General features: G+C 49.2%; 1 protein-coding gene across 1 annotated transcript; it reads left to right on the top strand.

Moving 5' to 3' along the window:
* The first annotated feature begins 4 nt into the window (after positions 1 to 4).
* On the top strand, positions 5 to 21,910 carry IMP4 (IMP U3 small nucleolar ribonucleoprotein 4). Its single transcript, XM_068248795.1, has 9 exons — positions 5 to 112; positions 5,416 to 5,524; positions 5,608 to 5,691; positions 7,778 to 7,887; positions 9,045 to 9,177; positions 14,303 to 14,457; positions 17,929 to 18,023; positions 19,364 to 19,437; positions 21,022 to 21,910. Exons 1-9 carry the CDS (start codon positions 110 to 112, stop codon positions 21,132 to 21,134), a joined length of 876 nt encoding a protein of 291 aa, XP_068104896.1. The 5' UTR covers positions 5 to 109; the 3' UTR covers positions 21,135 to 21,910.
* The last annotated feature ends 734 nt before the right edge of the window (positions 21,911 to 22,644 follow it).

The following is a 22,644-nucleotide window of genomic DNA, read 5'->3' as shown; positions in this document are numbered from 1 at the left end:
GGAACTTCCGGGTGGACATCCGCCATGTTTAGTGAGGGCAACTAGTCCTCATTGGTGTATTCCAGGAAGAGTCTCTATCACTTCCACGTGGGGATCAGCTGCTGCGATCATGGTGAGTGGTGATCTGCTGCGGGTCTGTGCACTGGTCACTGAGGGACACCTACCTGAGACACCCCCAGTCTGCCTGGAGGGGCTCACTAGCCTGTCCTCTATAGTCATGTGCTTCTTTACACACGTGTGCTGTGCTGGAGTAACTCCTAAGATGAGGTGTTATACTTGTGTACTGTTTATCAGGCCATCATCAGTATGGATCCCAGTACTCCTGCTTTATACTATATATGATCACCAATAAAGCCAGGCTTCTTCGTGTATATTAATCATAGCTCCCAACTGTCCCTCTTTGGGAGCCCTGTCCCTCTTTCCTCCTCGTTTGTCCCTCTTTCTTCCTCGTTTGTCCCTCTTTCTATGTAAATATATTTCTCTACTTAAAAATGTGTTTAATTGACTCTAAACTTTATTCCTGTACTTTAAAGGAATACTGTAGGTGGAAAATGAGTCGAACTTACCCGGGGCTTCTAATGGTCCCCCGCAGAAATCCTGTGCCCGTGCAGCCACTCACCGATGTTCCGGTGTGGTGACATTTTTTGCAACTTTATCAGATTTTGCAACCAGTTGCACTTATTTATAGCTATAGCTATCAGAAAGTGCAACCTAACAATTGACTTCACCCTATCTGTATCAGAAAATGCAACCCATCCAAACCCTATTCTCACACAGAACCCTCCCCTCTTGCTCAACTAATAACCCCCCCTGGTGGGAACAATCCCCCCTCTTGCTCAACTAATAACCCCACCCCCCAGAGGGAACAATCCCCCCTCTTGCTCAACTAATAACCTCTAGTGTTGTCCGGATCATGAACGATTCGGATCTTTGATCCGAATCTATTTTATGAGTCGATCATCCGAATCATCAAAATGAACGATTCGGATCGCAAAAGGGGCGGGCCAGGAGCGACACGCCCCCTCTCAGCGGGCAGCGGGGTCCTGGAAGCAGGGATCGCTCTGTTGTATGGGAGGCAGCCTTGCAGGGAGACAGGTAGATGAGAGAGAGGGAGGGGACATGGGTGCCACTGCCAGATATGTGCAGAGCACACATACTGGCTGCAATGTGCTGCCCATTATAGGCTGGCTGTTCCGTAGTTGTGCACAGTGAACACATTGGAAGCTTTTGGCTCAGCACAGCTCAGTAACTTTGCAGACAGTGTGATTGAAAGGCAATATAATCCTCCTGCACTCGGCACTAAACAGCTGCACTTATCTTCTGGGAATGCTTTCTTTCACTGTGCGACCTTTTCTTTCAAAGTGTACAGATGAACATATAGGTGAAATATATGTAAAGCATATGACTTCAGCATGTGGGTATTACGTGCAAACATTTCTGCTCTCTGCTCGTCCCTCCTCCCTTCTCTGTCCACTCCCTGCCCTCTGTCCATCTTCTCCCCTTCTCTGTGTGTCCACTCCCTCCCCTTCTCCTGTCCACAGACCTGTCCTGCTGTTCATTTCACCCCCGAATGCTTCCAGTAGTAAAATGATCCGAGATTCGGATCAAAGATCCGGATCTCTTCAATGATCCGATTCGAATCATCCGGATCATTGAAAAGATCCGAACTTCCCATCTCTAATAACCTCCCCTGGAGGAACAATCCCCCTTCTAGCTCAATAGGATAGTGTTGTCCGGATCATGAACGATTCGGATCTTTGATCCGAATCTATTTTGTGAGTTGAATCATCCGAATCATCAAAATGAGTGATTCGGATCGCAAAAGGGACAGGACTAGGAGCGACACGCCCCCTCTCAGCGGGGTCCTGGAAGCAGAGCTGAGATGGATCGCTCTGTTGGATGGGAGCCAGCCTTGCAGGGAGAGAGGTAGATGAGAGAGAGGGGACCTCGGTGCCACTGCCAGATATGTGTAGAGCACACATACTGGCTGCAATGTGCTGCTGATTATAGGCTGTCTGTTCCGTAGTTGTGCACAGTGAACACATTGGAAGCTTTTGGCTCAGTAACTTTGCAGGCACTGTGATTGCAGGGCAATATGAACCTCCTGCACTACTCTAAACAGCTGCACTTCACTTCTGGGAATGCTTTCTTTCACTGTGCGAGGTTTGCTTTCAAAGTATACAGATAAACATATAGGTGAAATATATGTAAAACATATGATTGCAGCATGTGGGTATTGTGTGCAAACTAACATTTCTGCTCTCTGCTCGTCCCTCCTCCCTTCTCTGTCCATCTTCTCCCCTTCTCTGTGTGTCCACCGCAGGGAAAGTCCTGTCCTGCTAGTCATTTCACCCCCGAATGCTTCCGTAGTAAAATGATCCGAGATTTGGATCAAAGATCCGGATCTTTTCAATGATCCGATTCGAATCATCCGGATCATTGAAAAGATCCGAACTTCGCATCTCTACAATGGGATCCGTGGTTGCAAAAAATTATAGGCGTGTTAACAGACAGGAGCCACGCCTACACAGTCATACACTGTCCTCTATGGCAAGTTGCAAAATATGATGGGTTGCAAAATTTTTCATTACACTGGCTCCTCCTCCGGTTCACTTCTGGAATTTCTGACTTCAAAGCCTGAAAACCACTGCGCCTGTGTTGCCGTGTCCTCGCTCCCGCTGATGTCACCAGGAGTGTACTGCGCAGGCCCAGTATGGTCGGTGCCTGCGCAGTACGCTCCTGGTGACATCAGCGGGAGCGTTAACTGCCAACGCTTAGGAATTTTACAAGACAATTGAAGTGAGAAGGATATGTAGACTACTATATTTATTCCCTTTAGACTAAAACTAGTCCTTGGTAAGAGTACTTGTAAAAGGTACAAACCGGAACAAAGAACATCTATCAGGCCCTAGGCAATGTAACTGTGGGTACATGTAAGAATGATGTGCAGGTACTCTGCATGGGAATGAGGAGATTCTTCCTCTATTACACATTCTTCATGCACAATCTGAACAAGGTTTATGGGTGACAGACAACACCTCTGTGTTCAATGTGCACAGCATTCTCAGTGGATTCCCTGCAGCTCTGGGGGGAAGCATATGCAAATGTATGCACTCCCTTTGCTGATGAAATCAAATAATTTGATATGTTATTAAAATTTGGTTTGGTGACTACAAATTAAAGGGTAACTGAAACGGATGAAATGTAAAGTTTTATACATACCTGGGGCTTCCTCCAGCTCCCTTCAGGCTAATCAGTCCCTCGCTGTCCTCCACCACCCGGATCTTCTGCTATGAGTCCTGGTAATTCAGCCAGTCAGCGCTGTCCAGCCGCATGCCGCTCCCACAGCCAGGAACATTCTGCACCTGCGCAATAGTGCTGCACAGGTGTAGTATGCTCCTGGCGGCGGAGTGTGTGCATGCGCACTACGCCTGACTGGCTCAAGTACCTGGACTCATAGCAGAAGATCCAGGTGGTGGAGGAGGACATACAGGGACTGATTATCCTGAAGGCGGCTGGAGGAAGCCCCAGGTATGTATAAAACTTTAATTTCATCTGTCTCAGGTTTACTTTGTTACACAGTAGTACTATACTCTACATATCTGCAGGAATCCACTGAGAATGCTGTCCACATTGAACACAGAGGTGTTGTCTGTTTACAATCTCCTCATTCCCCTGCAGAGTACCTGCACATCATTCTTACATGTACCCACACTTACATTGCCTAGGGCCTGATCGATGTTCTTTGTTCCGGTTTGTACCTTTTACAAGTACTCTTACCAAGGACTAGTTTTAGTCTAAAGGGAATAAATATAGTAGTCTACATATCCTTCTCACTTCAGTTGTCTTGTAAAATTCCTAAGCGTTGGCAGTTAAGAGACGAATTTCATGTTACATACTTTTAATCAACAAAATTGTAATATGCAAATTAGAGGAGTCGAAGTCGTGGAGTCGGAGTCGGTGGAATCCTAAACTGAGGAGTCGGAGTCGGTGGATTTTTGGACCGACTCCACAGCCCTGAAAATATTAATATGAAGCAGAATGAACCAGGATAGAAAGGACCAGTGTGGTTTGAATTATGAAACAACATTTTTCTTATGAAATCTTTATGGTATGCGTGACTAGGGGTGTGATCCGGGCTGTGGCAGGGGCGTGGCTTAAGTGTCCCTCTTTCTTATCTCAAAAAGTTGGGAGGTATGTGGTATGTAACGTTTGATTTCCTGTGTAGCATATGATATGATTGTCAATATCAAGCTTAGTGCTCACTTTATATACTGTACAGAATAAATAGCAGTGTCAGGAGCAGTACTCCTTATCCAGTAATTATTAGTGTGAGGACAGTTACAGTCATTTCTGTTATACTGTAGTTTTGGGCAGTGTGCAGGGGACTGCAGGCTCGGATTTACCTCCCAGGAGGTAAGCACAGATGTCCTGGCAGTTTAGACTTTGCCCTCCATGAACTTACAAACCCCCCGCCAAACCGCACCGCAAGTGTGCTGGCTGCCCCAGCTGTGACTTCTCGCTTACTTCCCTTGCCTGTCATAGGTAGCTACAGGTGCCCCTGAGTATTAGGTAGCTAGAAGTACTACCCTCAATAATAAGTAGCTACCTAAAGGAACCTCAGTATAACATAGCTAGAGGTTCTCCTGACTGAAGGTAGATCTCTGTAGTGGAATGCTGAGAGCTGGGCGAGTAACCTCTCAATTACACTCTGCTTGGGACTCTGCATAGGGAAGGAGGGAGGGAAGTGAGCTGCCTTTCCATCATCAGGAGCCTGTAGGCACATGCCTACGTTACCATATGGTATATCCGGCCCTGGCAGTATGAATAGAGGAGGTCAGAACCTCCCGTGGCTTCACAGCTGTCTTCATATCTTCCAACTTTTAGAGCTAAGAAAGAGACACTAAGACGTGCCCTGGCCACAACTCAAGCCACTCCCCCTCCCTCCAGTATACACTTCCCTGGTGTCTAGTGGACCCTACTCCTCCTTAATACAGTAATCCCTTGTATCTAGTTATCCCCTGCCCAGTGATCTCTGTTGTCAAGTGGCATACATACAGTTATTCCTGGTGTCTGGTGGTACCCCCTCCTCCATACAGTTTTCCCTGGTCTCTGGTGGTTCCCACTCTACAGTAATCTCAAGTATCCTATAGTTCCCCCATACAGTTAACTTTGGTGTTTATTGGTGCTTCCACACCTATTACAGTAATTTTTGGTGTCCGGTGGCTCCCCCCCTCCCACCCCCCATAAAGTAATCCCTGGGGTCTAGTGGTTCTTCCCCTGGTCTCCCCCACTCACCTCATACAGTAATCCCTAGCATCTAGCGTTTAGGCCCCCCTCCCCACATGCAGAGAATGGCCTTTTTATACTTGCAGCTGTTTTTTATTTATAATCTGATCTCTTGATACTCTGCAGATCCGCAGGGAGGCGCGGCTGCGGAGGGAGTACCTCTACCGAAAGGCCCAGGAAGCCAAGCAGAACAGCATCGAGGACAAGAAAGTACGACTGAAGAGAGCACTAGAAGGTTTGTAGGGAATGGGACGAGACGCCACATTCACATCCTCCTTTGTGATTGTACTAATGATGAACTCTTATCTTTATCCACAGAAAACAGGCTCATTCCCACCGAGATCCGCAGAGAAGCACTCTCTCTACAGAAGCAGCTGGAGTTTGATGATGAAGGTGGTGAAGGTAAGAATGGGAGGGGAGAAGGTCACCCTCTTCATCTGCAGTGCTGCAAGTTTTAAGATTAGTGTATTAGCTGTGTTAGGCATTCAACTGAACAACTTCTTAAAGAGCTACTCCAGGCTCTTAGAAGTCCACCCCCTTTACACATTCCCAAACCTGCATATACTAGGTTCACCTTAAAGAGGCTCTGTGGTGACATATAGTGGAACGCAGTAAATTATTCAGGATACTCACTTTTATTGTAATTTTCCTGGCCTCAGTATCAGAAACTCTTCCTATATCTATACATTGCTTTGTAGCCCTGCCTTCCCAGTTTAGCCTAAGCCAGTGATCTGCAAAGTTGTGCTCCAGCTGTTAAGGAACTGCAAGTCCCACAATGCATTTGCCTTAATGAATCATGACTGTGGCTGTCAGACTCCTGCAATGCATTGTGGGACTTGTAGTTCCTTAACAGCTGGAGAGCCAAGTTTGCAGATCACTGGCCAAAGCTGATTAGCTATGCGGAATCCCCCCCCCCCCCCCCCCCCCAAGCTCAAAAGCATTCTCAGAGACTAGGCATTATTTTCTATTATCTTTATAAGTCTGAGTGTAAACACATTCCGCAGAGATCACCTGCCACAGCCTGTATGTCAGAATGTAAATCGAGGTGAGGAAAGATTTTACAATGGGCAAACACTGACTAAATAATGTATGAATGAATATTGTTTAAAATAAGCAATTTTCTTATGTTATTTTCACTACAGTTACTCTTTTAAAATGTATAAAATTAAATACAGATTGCAAATACCTTAGCGTAGTGTTCAGTATACTGGTGATATTGTAATTCTCATCCCATTGCATCGGAGCAGTGCTTTTCAGCGCTGTTAGATTTGGGGCGCAGCCAGCGCCGCCATAGACTGTAATGGGAATCAGTCTATAATGGCGCTCAGAGAGTAACGTCGGCGCCGTCAGAAGACGGAGCCGAAGTTGCTTAAAAATCATAATCATTCGGCTTCCAGCAATCGCTGGAAGCCGAATTATTTCATTCCCCCACTATTCATGGCGGCCTGGAGGTGGAATAGTAATTAATACGGCCCGGACTTGTGCGGCAGCAGGACCAGCCATATAACAGCTGGATCCTGCGCCCAAGTCTACCAGCGCCGATTTCAAATGTACTCCACTGCATTGCCTCCTGTCTGTTGAGCACAGAACGACACATTGGGCTTGATGCACTAACCGCTGGTAATATTGCTGTGCGCAGGCAGCGTATGGCAATGTACTAGTTACTAGTGCCGGCACTGCACATTATGATTGTGGTACATGATTAACTCAAGCTTCACTATAGAAATGAGCGTTACTGTTTGTTACCCATGTACTGCAGATCACTCTAATTACATAACACACGGTATACTGACGGCGGTAGATACGGTATTCTTGCTGGGGGCTTCCAGCGCACAGCAATATTACCATAGGTTAGTGCATTAGGCCCAATGATCCCTAGCAGTGATTGCTAACTGTTCAGTCATCTCAGGTTTCCTTTAAAGGGAACCTGAAGTGAGAGGGATAAGGAGGCTGCCATATTTATTTCCTTTTAAACAATACCAGTTGCCTGGCAGTCCTCCTGATCCTGTAGCCATAGACCCTGAACAAGCATGCAGCAGACCAGGTAATCTGACTCGGGTTTACTGGATTGGCCATATGCTTGTTCCAGGGTTTTGACTCGGACACTACTTATGCCAGAAGATCAACAGGACTGCCAGGCAACAGGCATAGTTTAGAAGAAAATATGGCAGCTTCCATATCCCTCTCACCTCGGGTTCCCTATAAGGCAGATCTGGCAGAGTTGTAGTCTAGCAGAGAGGGGCAGGTTGTTGCCGCTGAAAACAGAGGTAGGAGTGTCAGAATATAGTTATTACTATTCCTGCTCTTGTTTGGATTTGGTAGACATTTAACATTACACATATATGGGTACAATCAGTGGTTTATACTTTGCCCAAGGATCTCTTTAGGGTTTTCATGTCATTTGCAGTATAACATGTTGTGATCTCACATTCCTGCTAAATGCTGCTGTTTCTGCTCAATGACTGTTGGCCGTGTTTCCTCCTTGCAGGAGTCTCCTCCCATGTGGATGATGAGTACAGGTGGGCAGGAGTGGAGGATCCAAAGGTCATGATTACCACATCCAGGGACCCGAGCTCTCGCCTCAAGGTGTTTGCTAAGGTACAGCTCCTCTGCCTTCCTCAGATAAAATCTCTGCTACTTGGCAGTTGATTAACCCAGCAGTGGATGGCTGGAATGTGGTGTAGCAGCTACAAGCAGTGCATTCTGGGTAATAACTGGTTCATTGTCCCCTTGTGTGGGATGCTGGATGTTATATAAATGGTGGGCTTCGGCTTGCTTATCTATGAGACTTATTCCACAGTAGAATTGTGGCTATACTTGCTACCAAAGGTGCATCAACAAAGTATTGAGCAAAGGCTGTGAATACTATACTTATGTACATGTGATTCCTCAGGTTTTTTGTTTTTTTTTAATAAATGTGCTACAACCTCAAATAAACTTTGTTCACGTTGTCATTATGGGGGTTGTGTTTAGAATTTTGGAGAAAAAAATGAATGTAATCCATTTAGGAATAAGGCTTACAGTGACACTGAAGCCTTATTCCCCTTCCTCTGGGGTCACGATGCTGGATGGGGAGAGGGATTCTCTGCGGGGAGGCTGGGGTGCGGTATGGAGGTGTGGTCAGGGAGAGACAGCTGCCCAATGGCAGCTGGGCAAAGCCTGTAGGAACGCCCCTAGTGGGCGGTTTGAGCAGGGAATCCCTCTCCCATTACCTTTCGGAATAGTGATAATCATTGTCGCTAATTTTGGGGGTTGTGGCAGTGGGGGGGGGGGGGGGGGGTCAGAGAGCGGCATGGGAGGGACACTGAGGCATGTCCTGAGGCAGGGAACATGCCTCTGTGTCCCATCTGTGCCCCACGCACCACCTTGGGTTCTCTTTACAACATGCGTAATAAGATGTGGAAAAAGTAATGTGCTGTGAGTACTTTCTGGTTGCACTATATGTGGCATCCTTGTTACAACAGAAATGTGTGGAAGTTGTAAGGGGAGTCTTTTTCTGTGAATGCAGAGCTGACTCCACCCACAGGATGGAGCAGAGGGAGGAGGTACAATAGGTGTGGTCAGGTGATCAGCTCTGTGCTGGGGAAGACACTCCCACTCTGCTGGCAGCTCTATATTTTGTGCACAGATCTCTGGTCATGTGACTCATTTACCAAAGGGAATTTCCCTGGAATGGCTGCATCAAATCTGAAAATTGTGGGAGTAACTGTATAGTAATACAGGAGAGTGGCTTTAACTTTTTATTTCCATTTTAGGAGTTGAAGCTTGTATTCCCCAACGCTCAGCGTATGAACAGAGGGAAACACGAGGTGGGGGCGCTGGTAAAGGCCTGCAAAGCCAATGATGTGACTGACCTCGTCATCGTCCATGAGCACAGAGGCATGCCAGGTTAGCAATTTGGGTTGTATTTATTTGTGTGTGTGCTTTTTGCAAATCCTAGTTTTGAAGTCCACCATGTCCCTTCCCATCCCTGTCACACTACCTCCTACTGCTTGCCATGTCCCCTCCCATTCCTGCCACACTACTACCTGCAGCTTGCCATGTGCCGTCCCATCCCTGCCACACTACTACCTGCAGCTTGCCATGTGCCGTCCCATCCCTGCCACTCTGCCTCCTGCAGCTTGCCATGTGCCCTCCCATCCCTGTCACACTACCTCCTACAGCTTGCCATGTCCCCTCCCATTCCTGCCACACTACTACCTGCAGCTTGCCATGTGCCCTCCCATCCCTGCCACACTACTACCTGCAGCTTGCCATGTGCCGTCCCATCCCTGCCACTCTGCCTCCTGCAGCTTGCCATGTGCCCTCCCATCCCTGTCACACTACCTCCTGCAGCTTGCCATGTGCCGTCCCATCCCTGCCACACTACTACCTGCAGCTTGCCATGTGCCGTCCCATCCCTGCCACTCTGCCTCCTGCAGCTTGCCATGTGCCCTCCCATCCCTGTCACACTACCTCCTACAGCTTGCCATGTCCCCTCCCATTCCTGCCACACTACTACCTGCAGCTTGCCATGTGCCGTCCCATCCCTGCCACACTACTACCTGCAGCTTGCCATGTGCCGTCCCATCCCTGCCACTCTGCCTCCTGCAGCTTGCCATGTGCCCTCCCATCCCTGTCACACTACCTCCTACAGCTTGCCATGTCCCCTCCCATTCCTGCCACACTACTACCTGCAGCTTGCCATGTGCCGTCCCATCCCTGCCACACTACTACCTGCAGCTTGCCATGTGCCGTCCCATCCCTGCCACTCTGCCTCCTGCAGCTTGCCATGTGCCCTCCCATCCCTGTCACACTACCTCCTGCAGCTTGCCATGTGCCGTCCCATCCCTGCCACACTACTACCTGCAGCTTGCCATGTGCCGTCCCATCCCTGCCACTCTGCCTCCTGCAGCTTGCCATGTGCCCTCCCATCCCTGTCACACTACCTCCTACAGCTTGCCATGTCCCCTCCCATTCCTGCCACACTACTACCTGCAGCTTGCCATGTGCCGTCCCATCCCTGCCACACTACTACCTGCAGCTTGCCATGTGCCGTCCCATCCCTGCCACTCTGCCTCCTGCAGCTTGCCATGTGCCCTCCCATCCCTGTCACACTACCTCCTACAGCTTGCCATGTCCCCTCCCATTCCTGCCACACTACTACCTGCAGCTTGCCATGTGCCGTCCCATCCCTGCCACACTACTACCTGCAGCTTGCCATGTGCCGTCCCATCCCTGCCACTCTGCCTCCTGCAGCTTGCCATGTGCCCTCCCATCCCTGTCACACTACCTCCTACAGCTTGCCATGTCCCCTCCCATTCCTGCCACACTACTACCTGCAGCTTGCCATGTGCCGTCCCATCCCTGCCACACTACTACCTGCAGCTTGCCATGTGCCGTCCCATCCCTGCCACTCTGCCTCCTGCAGCTTGCCATGTGCCCTCCCATCCCTGTCACACTACCTCCTGCAGCTTGCCATGTGCCGTCCCATCCCTGCCACACTACTACCTGCAGCTTGCCATGTGCCGTCCCATCCCTGCCACTCTGCCTCCTGCAGCTTGCCATGTGCCCTCCCATCCCTGTCACACTACCTCCTACAGCTTGCCATGTCCCCTCCCATTCCTGCCACACTACTACCTGCAGCTTGCCATGTGCCGTCCCATCCCTGCCACACTACTACCTGCAGCTTGCCATGTGCCGTCCCATCCCTGCCACTCTGCCTCCTGCAGCTTGCCATGTGCCCTCCCATCCCTGTCACACTACCTCCTACAGCTTGCCATGTCCCCTCCCATTCCTGCCACACTACTACCTGCAGCTTGCCATGTGCCGTCCCATCCCTGCCACACTACTACCTGCAGCTTGCCATGTGCCGTCCCATCCCTGCCACTCTGCCTCCTGCAGCTTGCCATGTGCCCTCCCATCCCTGTCACACTACCTCCTACAGCTTGCCATGTCCCCTCCCATTCCTGCCACACTACTACCTGCAGCTTGCCATGTGCCGTCCCATCCCTGCCACACTACTACCTGCAGCTTGCCATGTGCCGTCCCATCCCTGCCACTCTGCCTCCTGCAGCTTGCCATGTGCCCTCCCATCCCTGTCACACTACCTCCTACAGCTTGCCATGTCCCCTCCCATTCCTGCCACACTACTACCTGCAGCTTGCCATGTGCCGTCCCATCCCTGCCACACTACTACCTGCAGCTTGCCATGTGCCGTCCCATCCCTGCCACTCTGCCTCCTGCAGCTTGCCATGTGCCCTCCCATCCCTGTCACACTACCTCCTACAGCTTGCCATGTCCCCTCCCATTCCTGCCACACTACTACCTGCAGCTTGCCATGTGCCGTCCCATCCCTGCCACACTACTACCTGCAGCTTGCCATGTGCCGTCCCATCCCTGCCACTCTGCCTCCTGCAGCTTGCCATGTGCCCTCCCATCCCTGTCACACTACCTCCTACAGCTTGCCATGTCCCCTCCCATTCCTGCCACACTACTACCTGCAGCTTGCCATGTGCCGTCCCATCCCTGCCACACTACTACCTGCAGCTTGCCATGTGCCGTCCCATCCCTGCCACTCTGCCTCCTGCAGCTTGCCATGTGCCCTCCCATCCCTGTCACACTACCTCCTGCAGCTTGCCATGTGCCGTCCCATCCCTGCCACACTACTACCTGCAGCTTGCCATGTGCCGTCCCATCCCTGCCACTCTGCCTCCTGCAGCTTGCCATGTGCCCTCCCATCCCTGTCACACTACCTCCTACAGCTTGCCATGTCCCCTCCCATTCCTGCCACACTACTACCTGCAGCTTGCCATGTGCCGTCCCATCCCTGCCACACTACTACCTGCAGCTTGCCATGTGCCGTCCCATCCCTGCCACTCTGCCTCCTGCAGCTTGCCATGTGCCCTCCCATCCCTGTCACACTACCTCCTACAGCTTGCCATGTCCCCTCCCATTCCTGCCACACTACTACCTGCAGCTTGCCATGTGCCGTCCCATCCCTGCCACACTACTACCTGCAGCTTGCCATGTGCCGTCCCATCCCTGCCACTCTGCCTCCTGCAGCTTGCCATGTGCCCTCCCATCCCTGTCACACTACCTCCTGCAGCTTGCCATGTGCCGTCCCATCCCTGCCACTCTGCCTCCTGCAGCTTGCCATGTGCCCTCCCATCCCTGTCACACTACCTCCTGCAGCTTGCCATGTGCCGTCCCATCCCTGCCACACTACTACCTGCAGCTTGCCATGTGCCGTCCCATCCCTGCCACTCTGCCTCCTGCAGCTTGCCATGTGCCCTCCCATCCCTGTCACACTACCTCCTACAGCTTGCCATGTCCCCTCCCATTCCTGCCACACTACTACCTGCAGCTTGCCATGTGCCGTCCCATCCCTGCCACACTACTACCTGCAGCTTGCCATGTGCCGTCCCATCCCTGCCACTCTGCCTCCTGCAGCTTGCCATGTGCCCTCCCATCCCTGTCACACTACCTCCTGCAGCTTGCCATGTGCCGTCCCATCCCTGCCACTCTGCCTCCTGCAGCTTGCCATGTGCCCTCCCATCCCTGTCACACTACCTCCTGCAGCTTGCCATGTGCCGTCCCATCCCTGCCACACTACTACCTGCAGCTTGCCATGTGCCGTCCCATCCCTGCCACTCTGCCTCCTGCAGCTTGCCATGTGCCCTCCCATCCCTGTCACACTACCTCCTACAGCTTGCCATGTCCCCTCCCATTCCTGCCACACTACTACCTGCAGCTTGCCATGTGCCGTCCCATCCCTGCCACACTACTACCTGCAGCTTGCCATGTGCCGTCCCATCCCTGCCACACTACTACCTGCAGCTTGCCATGTGCCGTCCCATCCCTGCCACTCTGCCTCCTGCAGCTTGCCATGTGCCCTCCCATCCCTGTCACACTACCTCCTGCAGCTTGCCATGTGCCGTCCCATCCCTGCCACACTACTACCTGCAGCTTGCCATGTGCCCTCCCATCCCTGTCACACTACCTCCTGCAGCTTGCCATGTGCCGTCCCATCCCTGCCACACTACTACCTGCAGCTTGCCATGTGCCCTCCCATCCCTGTCACACTACCTCCTGCAGCTTGCCATGTGCCGTCCCATCCCTGCCACACTACTACCTGCAGCTTGCCATGTGCCGTCCCATCCCTGCCACTCTGCCTCCTGCAGCTTGCCATGTGCCCTCCCATCCCTGTCACACTACCTCCTGCAGCTTGCCATGTCCCCTCCCATCCACACTGCCTCTTGTAGCTTGTCATGTCCCCTCCCATCCACACTACACTACCACCTGCAGCTTGCCATGTCCCCTCCCATCCCTGCTACACTAATGCTGCATACACACTTGAGATAAAAATCTTTGGAAAAGGCAAGATCACAGACCAATTTTACCCCCTTCCATGTAGTATGAAAGCCATACTCTACACAGTCTATTCTATGGAGCTGCACTCCAAATCAGATAAAATCTTTGCAAGATGCTGCACACAAAGATGCCTGTACACATTCAAAAGATCATTATCTGCAAAAGATCTCTTCCTACCTCAAGTGTGTATGCAGCATTACTCCTGCAGCTTGCCATGTCCCTTCTCATCACTGCCTCCTGCAGCTTGCCATGTCCCCTCCCATCCCTGCCACGAGGGCTGTGGAGTTGGAGTCGGAGTAATTTTGGGCATCTAAAGTTGGAGTCGATGGTTTCAAAAAAGAGTCAAATTATTTTTGTACCGACCCCACAGCCCTGCCTGCTACACTACCTCCTGCAGCTTTCCATGTCTCCTCCCATCCATGCTGTCTCCTGCAGCTTGCCATGTCCCTTCCCATCCACACTACCTCCTGCAGCTTGCCATATCCCCTCCTATACTGGTCATGCTTTTTGTTTTCAAAAGACTTACCGTAGTTGTACATAATAATAATTAAAAAAAATAAAATCCTATATATGTACTTTTTTTTTTTTTTTATTCAAACAAATCCTGCATGGACAGCCAGGGTAATAGCTTGCTTTAATCAATGGCTTTTCTGCTTTCCAGATGGCCTCATCGTGTGTCACCTTCCCTTTGGACCCACTGCGTACTTCACATTGTGTAATGTGGTGATGAGACACGATATCCCGGATCTGGGCACCATGTCTGAGGCCAATCCTCACCTCATCTTCCACAACTTCAGCTCTCGCCTCGGACAGCGAGTAAGGCTGAGATCTCCAGCTGCACAGACAGTGTAAACATTGTTATCTCAGAAAGGCTAATGCTGGAAACGCATGTTTCATTTTTGCAGTAGAATCATACGGTTAGATGCCTTTGATTGATAAAATTCCATCATGTCCGATTATCCGCTCATTTTGGTTTCCGCTCGATTTCTCATAGAAGTGAATGGAAAAAAAAAGATAAGAAAAACGAGCGAAAGATAAGAGATTTGAGCCGTGAATTTAATGGTCAATCGATCGCGCGGAGAATCAACAGCAAAAAAGTATTGTGTGTTCCCAGCATGAGGGTGGTCATAAACCTGTCAATCTACCACCTTATAGACTGTAAGACAGATCTCTATCTGATTCTGGTCAGAGAGGGATCTATTGCCTGCCCACGCACTACAGTGGTTTGTTGAAGGCTCACCTGTCACTCCTCTGTTGTTTTTGAATTGTTATCATGAGCACTTGTACCACGTGACACAGGGACATGTTGTGACTTCACATGCATGCAACGCTGTCACGTGATACACGTGCACTCACCATGGGAAGGGGGGGGGGTGTCGCACATACACTTGTGGTCCATCGGTCACAGAGGTGGCCTTAAGGTGGCCACTAACGGTCCAATTTCAAGCGAAAATTCAATTGGACGATTGTTTTTATAATCGTTCATTATTGATTGTGGCTGAGAGTATTTACAACCAATCCGATCAGAATTTCTGATCACTCAAACGATTTTTCACTAGAAATTGGACCGTTAGTGGCCAGCTTTAGAGTACGCAGGGCCTGAGGCGAGTGTCACATGCGGGGCCTAGAGCCATAAGTGTAGGCCATATAGGCCTCGATTCATCATTGTCTTTGAGATAACTTGTTTCCAGTTTTTTAAATTACCGAATTCGAAGTTTATCGATTTCTAGTTGTATTCATCAAGGTTTTTCCGCATTCGGTGTGAATTAGATAAAATATCGATAACAATGCGGTAACCATTCGGTGACGTGTCGATATTTCCATTTTACGGCGGTAATTTAACACAAGGCCATAAGATTCCCATGGAATTGTGGGTAAAAGGCAGTCCTTTGCACACTACGTAGCAACATTCTGAATAGGGCTTAACACCTGGACCAGGATTCTGGAAGTGGCTTGGGACAATCCCACAATTTCGCCAGCTACGGCTTGATAGGAGCCTTTTCTAAAAAAAAAAATATATATATATATATATATATATATATATATATATATATATATATATATATATATATATATATATATATATAGTGCAGCTAGCAAATTAGTTAGTTCTCTTACAAGATGATTCAAGAGAAACGCAGATGTCCTGTTATAGCAAATAAATCCATTCTCTTGCAACTTGATATGGTTCTAGACCTTATTCTTGCCCTTCTGCACCTTTGAATCTCTCTCAGCTGATACATAACCACTTCAAATGGCTCCATCTTCTCTGTCAGCAATGATCTGACAGGAATAACGACAGAGCAGTGAAGGAGATAACTAATCCTAAATGTAACGCTAAACCACACCCACTTTCATTTTCATGAATTGCACTTTCTTCCGTTTTAACGCATCATTACCGAATGATTACCGAATGCTCGCTAACAGCTGTAGATAAATTTGATGAATCCTGAAATCAGCTTAACGAATTCGGTATTTTACCGAACTATCTTTAACCAATTTGATAAGTCTTGATGAATCGAGGCCAAAGTGTACCTGCAACTGCACATGCGCCAAACGCTCCTGGCTACAAGATTGCAATTGAAGAGGTGTGCAGCCAGGGCAGGACATGCGCAATATCCCATGACTGGCTCAGTCAGCCAACTTTCTGAGGAGCCCAGCGGCTGAAGGGAGAAAAGGAACCATTGTTGCCTAACCTAATGCTACCCTACTCCAAACACTAAGCTTTGCAGCCTTGTGCCAAACCACAACCCTCGTTGCCTGGTGCCTACCCCCAACCTCAATGCCTAATGCACCCCCCTAATGTTTTATCTGCAACCACCACTAATCAGTCTATCCTTTACCCCAAAAGCACATGGTTGAAGTATTCTATTTCAACAAACTAATTCTTCCATATAAAGTTTATATGGAAGAATTAGTTTGTTGAAATAGAATACTTCAATCGCTTTAATCGTGCTTGCGCCGTACTTTCAAGCCGGCCGCCGTGATGATGCGAGGCGGCCGGCGTGGTGATGTCAGCAGCGTCATTTGCGGAAGAAGGAGCCTGACACTCGGCCAAGTGTCGCTGGGCTACCGCCGGGCAGCCATTCCGGAGCGGGGACTAGGAGAGGAGCCAGGACGCCGTCGTGGGACCTCCCGACCAGCACTGGGCTGGAGAAAGCCCCGGGTGAGTACAATTTTCATTTTTTTAATTGAGCTCGGAGTCCCTTTAACCCTTTGGGGACTGGCTGCTTAAACCCCCTTAAGGACCAGGTGATTTTGCATTGGGGGGGGCGTTTGGGGGTGGTTAGGCAGCCGGATCCCCTCTGTGGCTAGCTGGGCTGTGTGGCCCATGTGTGGCCACGTGTCCTCCTGTAGGCAGCAGCCTTAACTCATCTCCCAGGCTCCAGCGATGAGCAGCTGTGGACCGATCCGGCCGGCATGTCCGTTCGTACTGCCGCTCAATTTCGGGTCGCGGCTTTATGACGACATCAAGCCAGGACCCACCACTGACATCAGAGAGAGCGGGATGCTGGCCAGAGCGGAGGGGAGCGCCGATCGCCAGGGGAACGGCAGGAAGGTGAGTGGAGCCTCTTTTTTCCCCCCCTACCGCTGCATCACTAAACAGTGATCACTACGATCCTCCGGTGATCATAGTGATCACGTGATCAGAAGCCATACGCGATGGCTCCTGATCACTGAGGGGAGATGTCAGCTGTCATAAGACAGCTTAATCTCCCCTATCGGTGTGCGCACAATTGCGTCGGGAGCGTAAATGGCGGGTGGCGTAGATCCTCTACCGCATCAGGCTAGAACAGCCACAAGTGCGGCGTAGGTAATATAGGCGGTCCCCAAAAGGTTAACCTAGGGATTTTTCTAGCCTCCTGTGGCTCCCTCTGGTCCCCTCTGTGCTCCTGCTGTCAGCCTCAGTAGTTGCTGACTACTGCACATGCGCAGAACCAGCCACACACTTCCTCGATTGCGCCACGCACCTCATTTGCGCTCCCGTGGCCAGGAACGTTTTGTTCCTGCGCAGTTAGTTAAGGCTTGCATCTGCACAGTCACAGAATGCTCCCAGCCATTGGAATACAACCAAGGCTGCACGTGGCCAGGGCTGCGCATGCTTGGTAATCCCCGACTAGTTTAGCTGGGGACTTACTGGGGCTGACAGCAGGAGAATGGAGGGGCCTGGACACACCCCAAGGAGCTGATGGAATTCAGGGGGCTGGAAGAACAAATCCTGTATTGTGAATGTCTTGGGTACACTTAGGCACTGAATGCTCATTATACACTTATTCTGTTCTCTAGGTATCTAACATTTTGAAATATCTGTTCCCGGTCCCAAAAGAAGAAAGCAAGAGGGTCATGACATTTGCCAACCAAGATGACTTCATTTCCTTTAGGTAAGCAGGGAAGGCTTAGTATCTCTGTATTCTGATTAGATCAGCTGTGCTCTGTGAAAAGTATCATGTATCCGTTACATTTCTGTCACTGATTGGGGGACACAGGGTAATCTCTAATATACCCAGCCTGCAGGCAGGACACTGACGAAAACTGTCTTACCTATGTAGAGTAACATTTCTAGAAAGGCCACAAATTCCCAGGCCTAGGGTGTCTGCTGCCCAAGGGGAGGCTACAAATGGGGAACAACACATGGAAGAGTAGAGCTATTAGCCAAGGAGTTGTATATAAAAGAAAGGTTGCTGTACATGGATGTTACATACAGGGCAGCCATCGGGGGGGACAACTGACTGCAGTGAGGGGCCCAGGGCTTCTGAGGGCCCTGCCCCCCCCCCCCCCCCCCCCCCACAAAGCACTGGAAGAGCCGCAAGTGCTAGCTGCGGGCCTGTGGCTCACTCATCAGCACACCGCGTTCCACCACTGAGAGAAGAGTGACACCAGCTACAGCTGACTTTCTATACTGGGGCACCACCTATACCTGGCTACCTATACTGAGGGCACCACCTGTACCTGGCTACCTATTCTGGGGAGCCTATAGCTTGCTACCTATACTGGGGGCACCTGTACCTGGCTAACCTATACTGGTGCACCACCCATACCAGGCTACCTATACCGGGGCAGCTATACCAGGCTACCTTTACCGGGGCACCACCTATAGTTGAATACCTATACCGGGGCACCACCTATAGTTGAATACCTATACTGGGGGCACCTGTATCTTGCTGGTCTATACTGGGACACCAGCTATACCAGGCTACCTATACTGGGGGCATCTACGCCAGGCTATCTACACTGGGACACCACCTATAAAATAGCTGGCTCCTTATACTGGGGGATCCTATACCTGGCTACCTATACTGGGGGCACCTATGCCTGGATAACTATACTGGGGGCACCTACACCTGGCTAGGGCAGGGGGAAGAGCTGAGACAGAAGGGGATAAGAGGTAACACGGGGGGGGGGGGGGGGGGGGATAAGAGGCACAGGGAACAGAGGCGGACAAGAGAGGCACAGGGACGGACACGGGGGTGGGGTGGCTAGTGGGTGGGCTTAGGGAGGTTGGGGCCAAGTCTGATGTGTGAGGGGCCCAAAATTTCTGATGGCGGCCCTGGTTACATATGGCTGTATGCTCCTGTCTCAGACAGCAAGCTCCCATGTGCCCTGATTAGTGTATTTTGCTCAGTGTTGCATATAATGCCATATAGCATGCAGCAGCCTCTGTTCACTGCTGTCCAGTTTATGTTGCGCTCCTGCAATTGCTGACTCTTGTCCTCTGATGCAGGCACCATGTATACAAGAAGACAGATCATCGGAACATTGAGCTCTCCGAGGTGGGACCGCGCTTTGAGATGAAATGTAAGTATGAAAGCAGAAAATAGATGCAACACAGAGTTACAAAGGTTGTCTGGAAAGTAACAGACGATTTTAATTAATCAAAACTTGTGTTTAAGGCACACTGGCCCTTATTCAATTTACTTTTTGTCCATTTCTCCTAAGAGACATTTTTTCATCTTCTGTTTAAACTAACTTTAGCATTCTGCAACAAAAAGTAGGAGAAAATAGTACTATCAGAATTATTCTTTAAAGAGAACCCGAGGTGTGTTTAAAGAATGTTATCTGCATACAGAGGCTGGATCTGCCTATACAGCCCAGCCTCTGTTGCTATCCCAAACCCCACTAAGGTCCCCCTGCACTCTGCAATCCCTCATAAATCACAGCCATGCTGTGAGGCTGTGTTTACATCTGTAGTGTCAGTCTCAGCTGCTTCCCCGCCTCCTGCATAGCTCCGGTCCCTGCCCCCGTCCCTTCCCTCCAATCAGCAGGGAGGGAAGGGATGCACGTGGGGACTGGAGTTCTGCAGGAGGCGGGGAGAGCAGCAGACTGACACTATAGAGATAAACACAGCCAGCTCTGACAAGCTGTTTGTCAGCTGCACAGCTGTGATTTATGAGGGATTGCAGAGTGCAGGGGGACCTTAGGAGAGTTTGGGATAGCAACAGAGGCTGGGCTGTATAGGCAGATCCAGCCTCTGTATGCAGATAATATTCTTCAAACTCACCTCGGATTCTCTTTAATTTCCTTACTTGCTGGTGGCTTAAAATGCATTTTATTGATGAGGTCTGAAAATATCACCAAGGAAAAACCTTAGGAGAAAAATGTAATTGGTGATATTTTCAGACCTGGGGCCATATACAATTAACTTTTTCTCCTGAGTTTTCTTCGAGGAGATAATTTTTCATCTTCAATTTAAAATAACTTTTCAGGACTTTGCAATGGAAAGTAAAAAGTAGGTGAAAAAATTAAAATCAAAATTATTATTATGTTTTCTTGCTGGTGGTTTACTCTGCTCCCGAGCTCTCTGCAATCGGCGGTGGGAGTGTCTCTCTCTGGCGCCAGCTCGCATCTTGCGAGATTAACAGGGAATGATTGCTCGAACAAGTGTGCGTCCCCTGCACTGCACGCAGCGGGGGGCAGAGAACAGCCTGCCAGCCCGCGATCGGAACTAGCAGGCTGTTATTTCATATAAAAAGCAGGAAAACGTGTACAGTACTGCATCTGTTCTATGGAGGGTGGGGGGAGGGAGAGCAGAAGGAGCCTTACTGCAGCTCACAGGGGAAACAGTCATGATCATGTGATTATTGTGCAACTCACTGGCCACTAAATGGGAGGCCGCTGATTTTGGGAGACATCTTGATGCCTGATTATCAGCTGACCTGATCATGAATGTACAGATTGGGCAGCAGAAATCTAACCCCAGCATGTAGCTTTAATTTTTTTTGTTTTTAAAAAGGGAATAAAGATGGAAAGTTCCATATCCCGCTCAGTTTAGGCTTCCTGCTCACAGCTGTATCTGTGTGTGATTAACCCACTTGCAGCATAAGGCTGCAGGGTGTCGCTGTCGCCATATTTCTTCATTCTTCTGTATTCTTTGTTCCCTAGTATACATGATAAAGCTGGGCACCCTGGAGAACGAGGCCACAGCAGAGGTGGAATGGCGCTGGCATCCATACACCAACACAGCCAAGAAGAGGAAGTATCTCAGCACTGAGTAGTGTTTTTTTCTGTGGACTGTAAATAAAGTTTTTTTTTTTTTTTCCTAGATAAATCTGTTATTGATTCCAATAATTTACGTTACAGAGCAGAAGAAACACTGACACCATGAAATACATTTTTATTTTTTTATGGTTTATTGAACAGTAATAGATTACAATGCAAGAAAAAAAGTTCAGCATCATAGAAAAGATAAACGCATATATATAAATGTACACAGTACTGGTACAAGCATAAGATACATTCTTATCAAACAGGAAAAAGTGTCCACACACTGGCCTAGCAAGAGTGAGCTAGGGCTAGAAACCTGCACAGAAAATTAGAGACATCCTCTAATAACGAGTTGGTCCACTTTTAGCTCTGATCACAGACGATATTCTTCTTGGCACGGACTCAAGGACATGCTGATACCGTTACTGAGGAATGTTGGCCCACGCTGACATAACTGCAGCTGGAGGTTGGGTTACATTTGGATGGTGGCATTTCCAAGCTTTAAAGTGTTCTTTTGATTTCGCCCCACAACTGCTCCATAGGATTGAGGTCAGGGGACTTACCATGGAAACAGGTTCAACTCTGATTGATGTTCCTCAAACCAATTTGAGACCGATCGGGCACAGGGGCAAGGCCCACAGCAGGCGTCTTTTCCTATTTTTCTGTGATACCAAAGGCACTCTTGATGGTCTCCTGCTGCTAAAGCCCATCCTTTGCAAAGTCCGTCTTGTTGTGTTTTGGGATATGCTTTGTAAAGCACCTGCATTAAATTCAGCTGTAATTTGTAGTGTTGTTGCCCTTCTGTTGCTGTGGACTATGCGTGCTACTCGCGTCTCACCTCTCTTGTTCACCAGCCTTTTTTGACCAGAATAGTCCTGATCACTTTTTTTTCCCCTCAACTGCCACTCTCTGAACACCGAGATACTGTTGGGTGAGAAAATCCAAAAGTCATCATTTCAGAGATGATAGCACCAGGTTTTCTTGCACTGACAATCATCCCTTGTTCAAAGTCACTTAAAAGACCACTATCACGAAAAAAGTAGGTAGTTAAAATCTGACAGGTCTTGCACCAGTCCATCTCCTCATGGGGGATTCTCAGGGTTTTCTTTATTTTCAGCAGCATTTCCCGAACAGCAGTTGCAAAGTCTAACTGACAAAATAGTGTGCAAGTGAGTATGGAGGCTGGCTGCTATCTTGCTATATTGGCAGTTAAACTGCTGTTCAGGAAATGCTGTTGAAAACCCTGAGAATCCCCCATGAGGAGGTGGACTGTCCCAAAACCTGTCCTGTCAGATTTTAACTGCCTACTTTTTTTTGCAATAGTCCATTCAATCTTTTGTCATCATTTTTGTGATAATTATGTGTTCGAAGCTTAGCGTTCCTTATATAAGCAACTCTGCGATACGTCACTATGGGACTGGTTTACTTTCAAATAAGGGGTGTAATTTAAATTAAAATATATATATATATATATATATATATATATATATATAGTGAGGAAAGAGGGGACAGGGCTCCCAA

Source organism: Hyperolius riggenbachi, chromosome 8 (assembly GCF_040937935.1).
Source record: "Hyperolius riggenbachi isolate aHypRig1 chromosome 8, aHypRig1.pri, whole genome shotgun sequence".
Lineage (NCBI taxonomy): Eukaryota > Metazoa > Chordata > Amphibia > Anura > Hyperoliidae > Hyperolius > Hyperolius riggenbachi.
Note: the sequence above shows the minus strand (reverse complement) of the source record. Positions and strands in the feature narration are given on the sequence as shown.

Coding starts and splice junctions, on each gene's coding strand:
- IMP4 (XM_068248795.1), top strand. Junction 7,888..9,044: donor GCCTCAAGGTGTTTGCTAAG/GTACAGCTCCTC, acceptor TTTCCATTTTAG/GAGTTGAAGCTTGTATTCCC. Junction 19,438..21,021: donor ACCGCGCTTTGAGATGAAAT/GTAAGTATGAAA, acceptor TTTGTTCCCTAG/TATACATGATAAAGCTGGGC.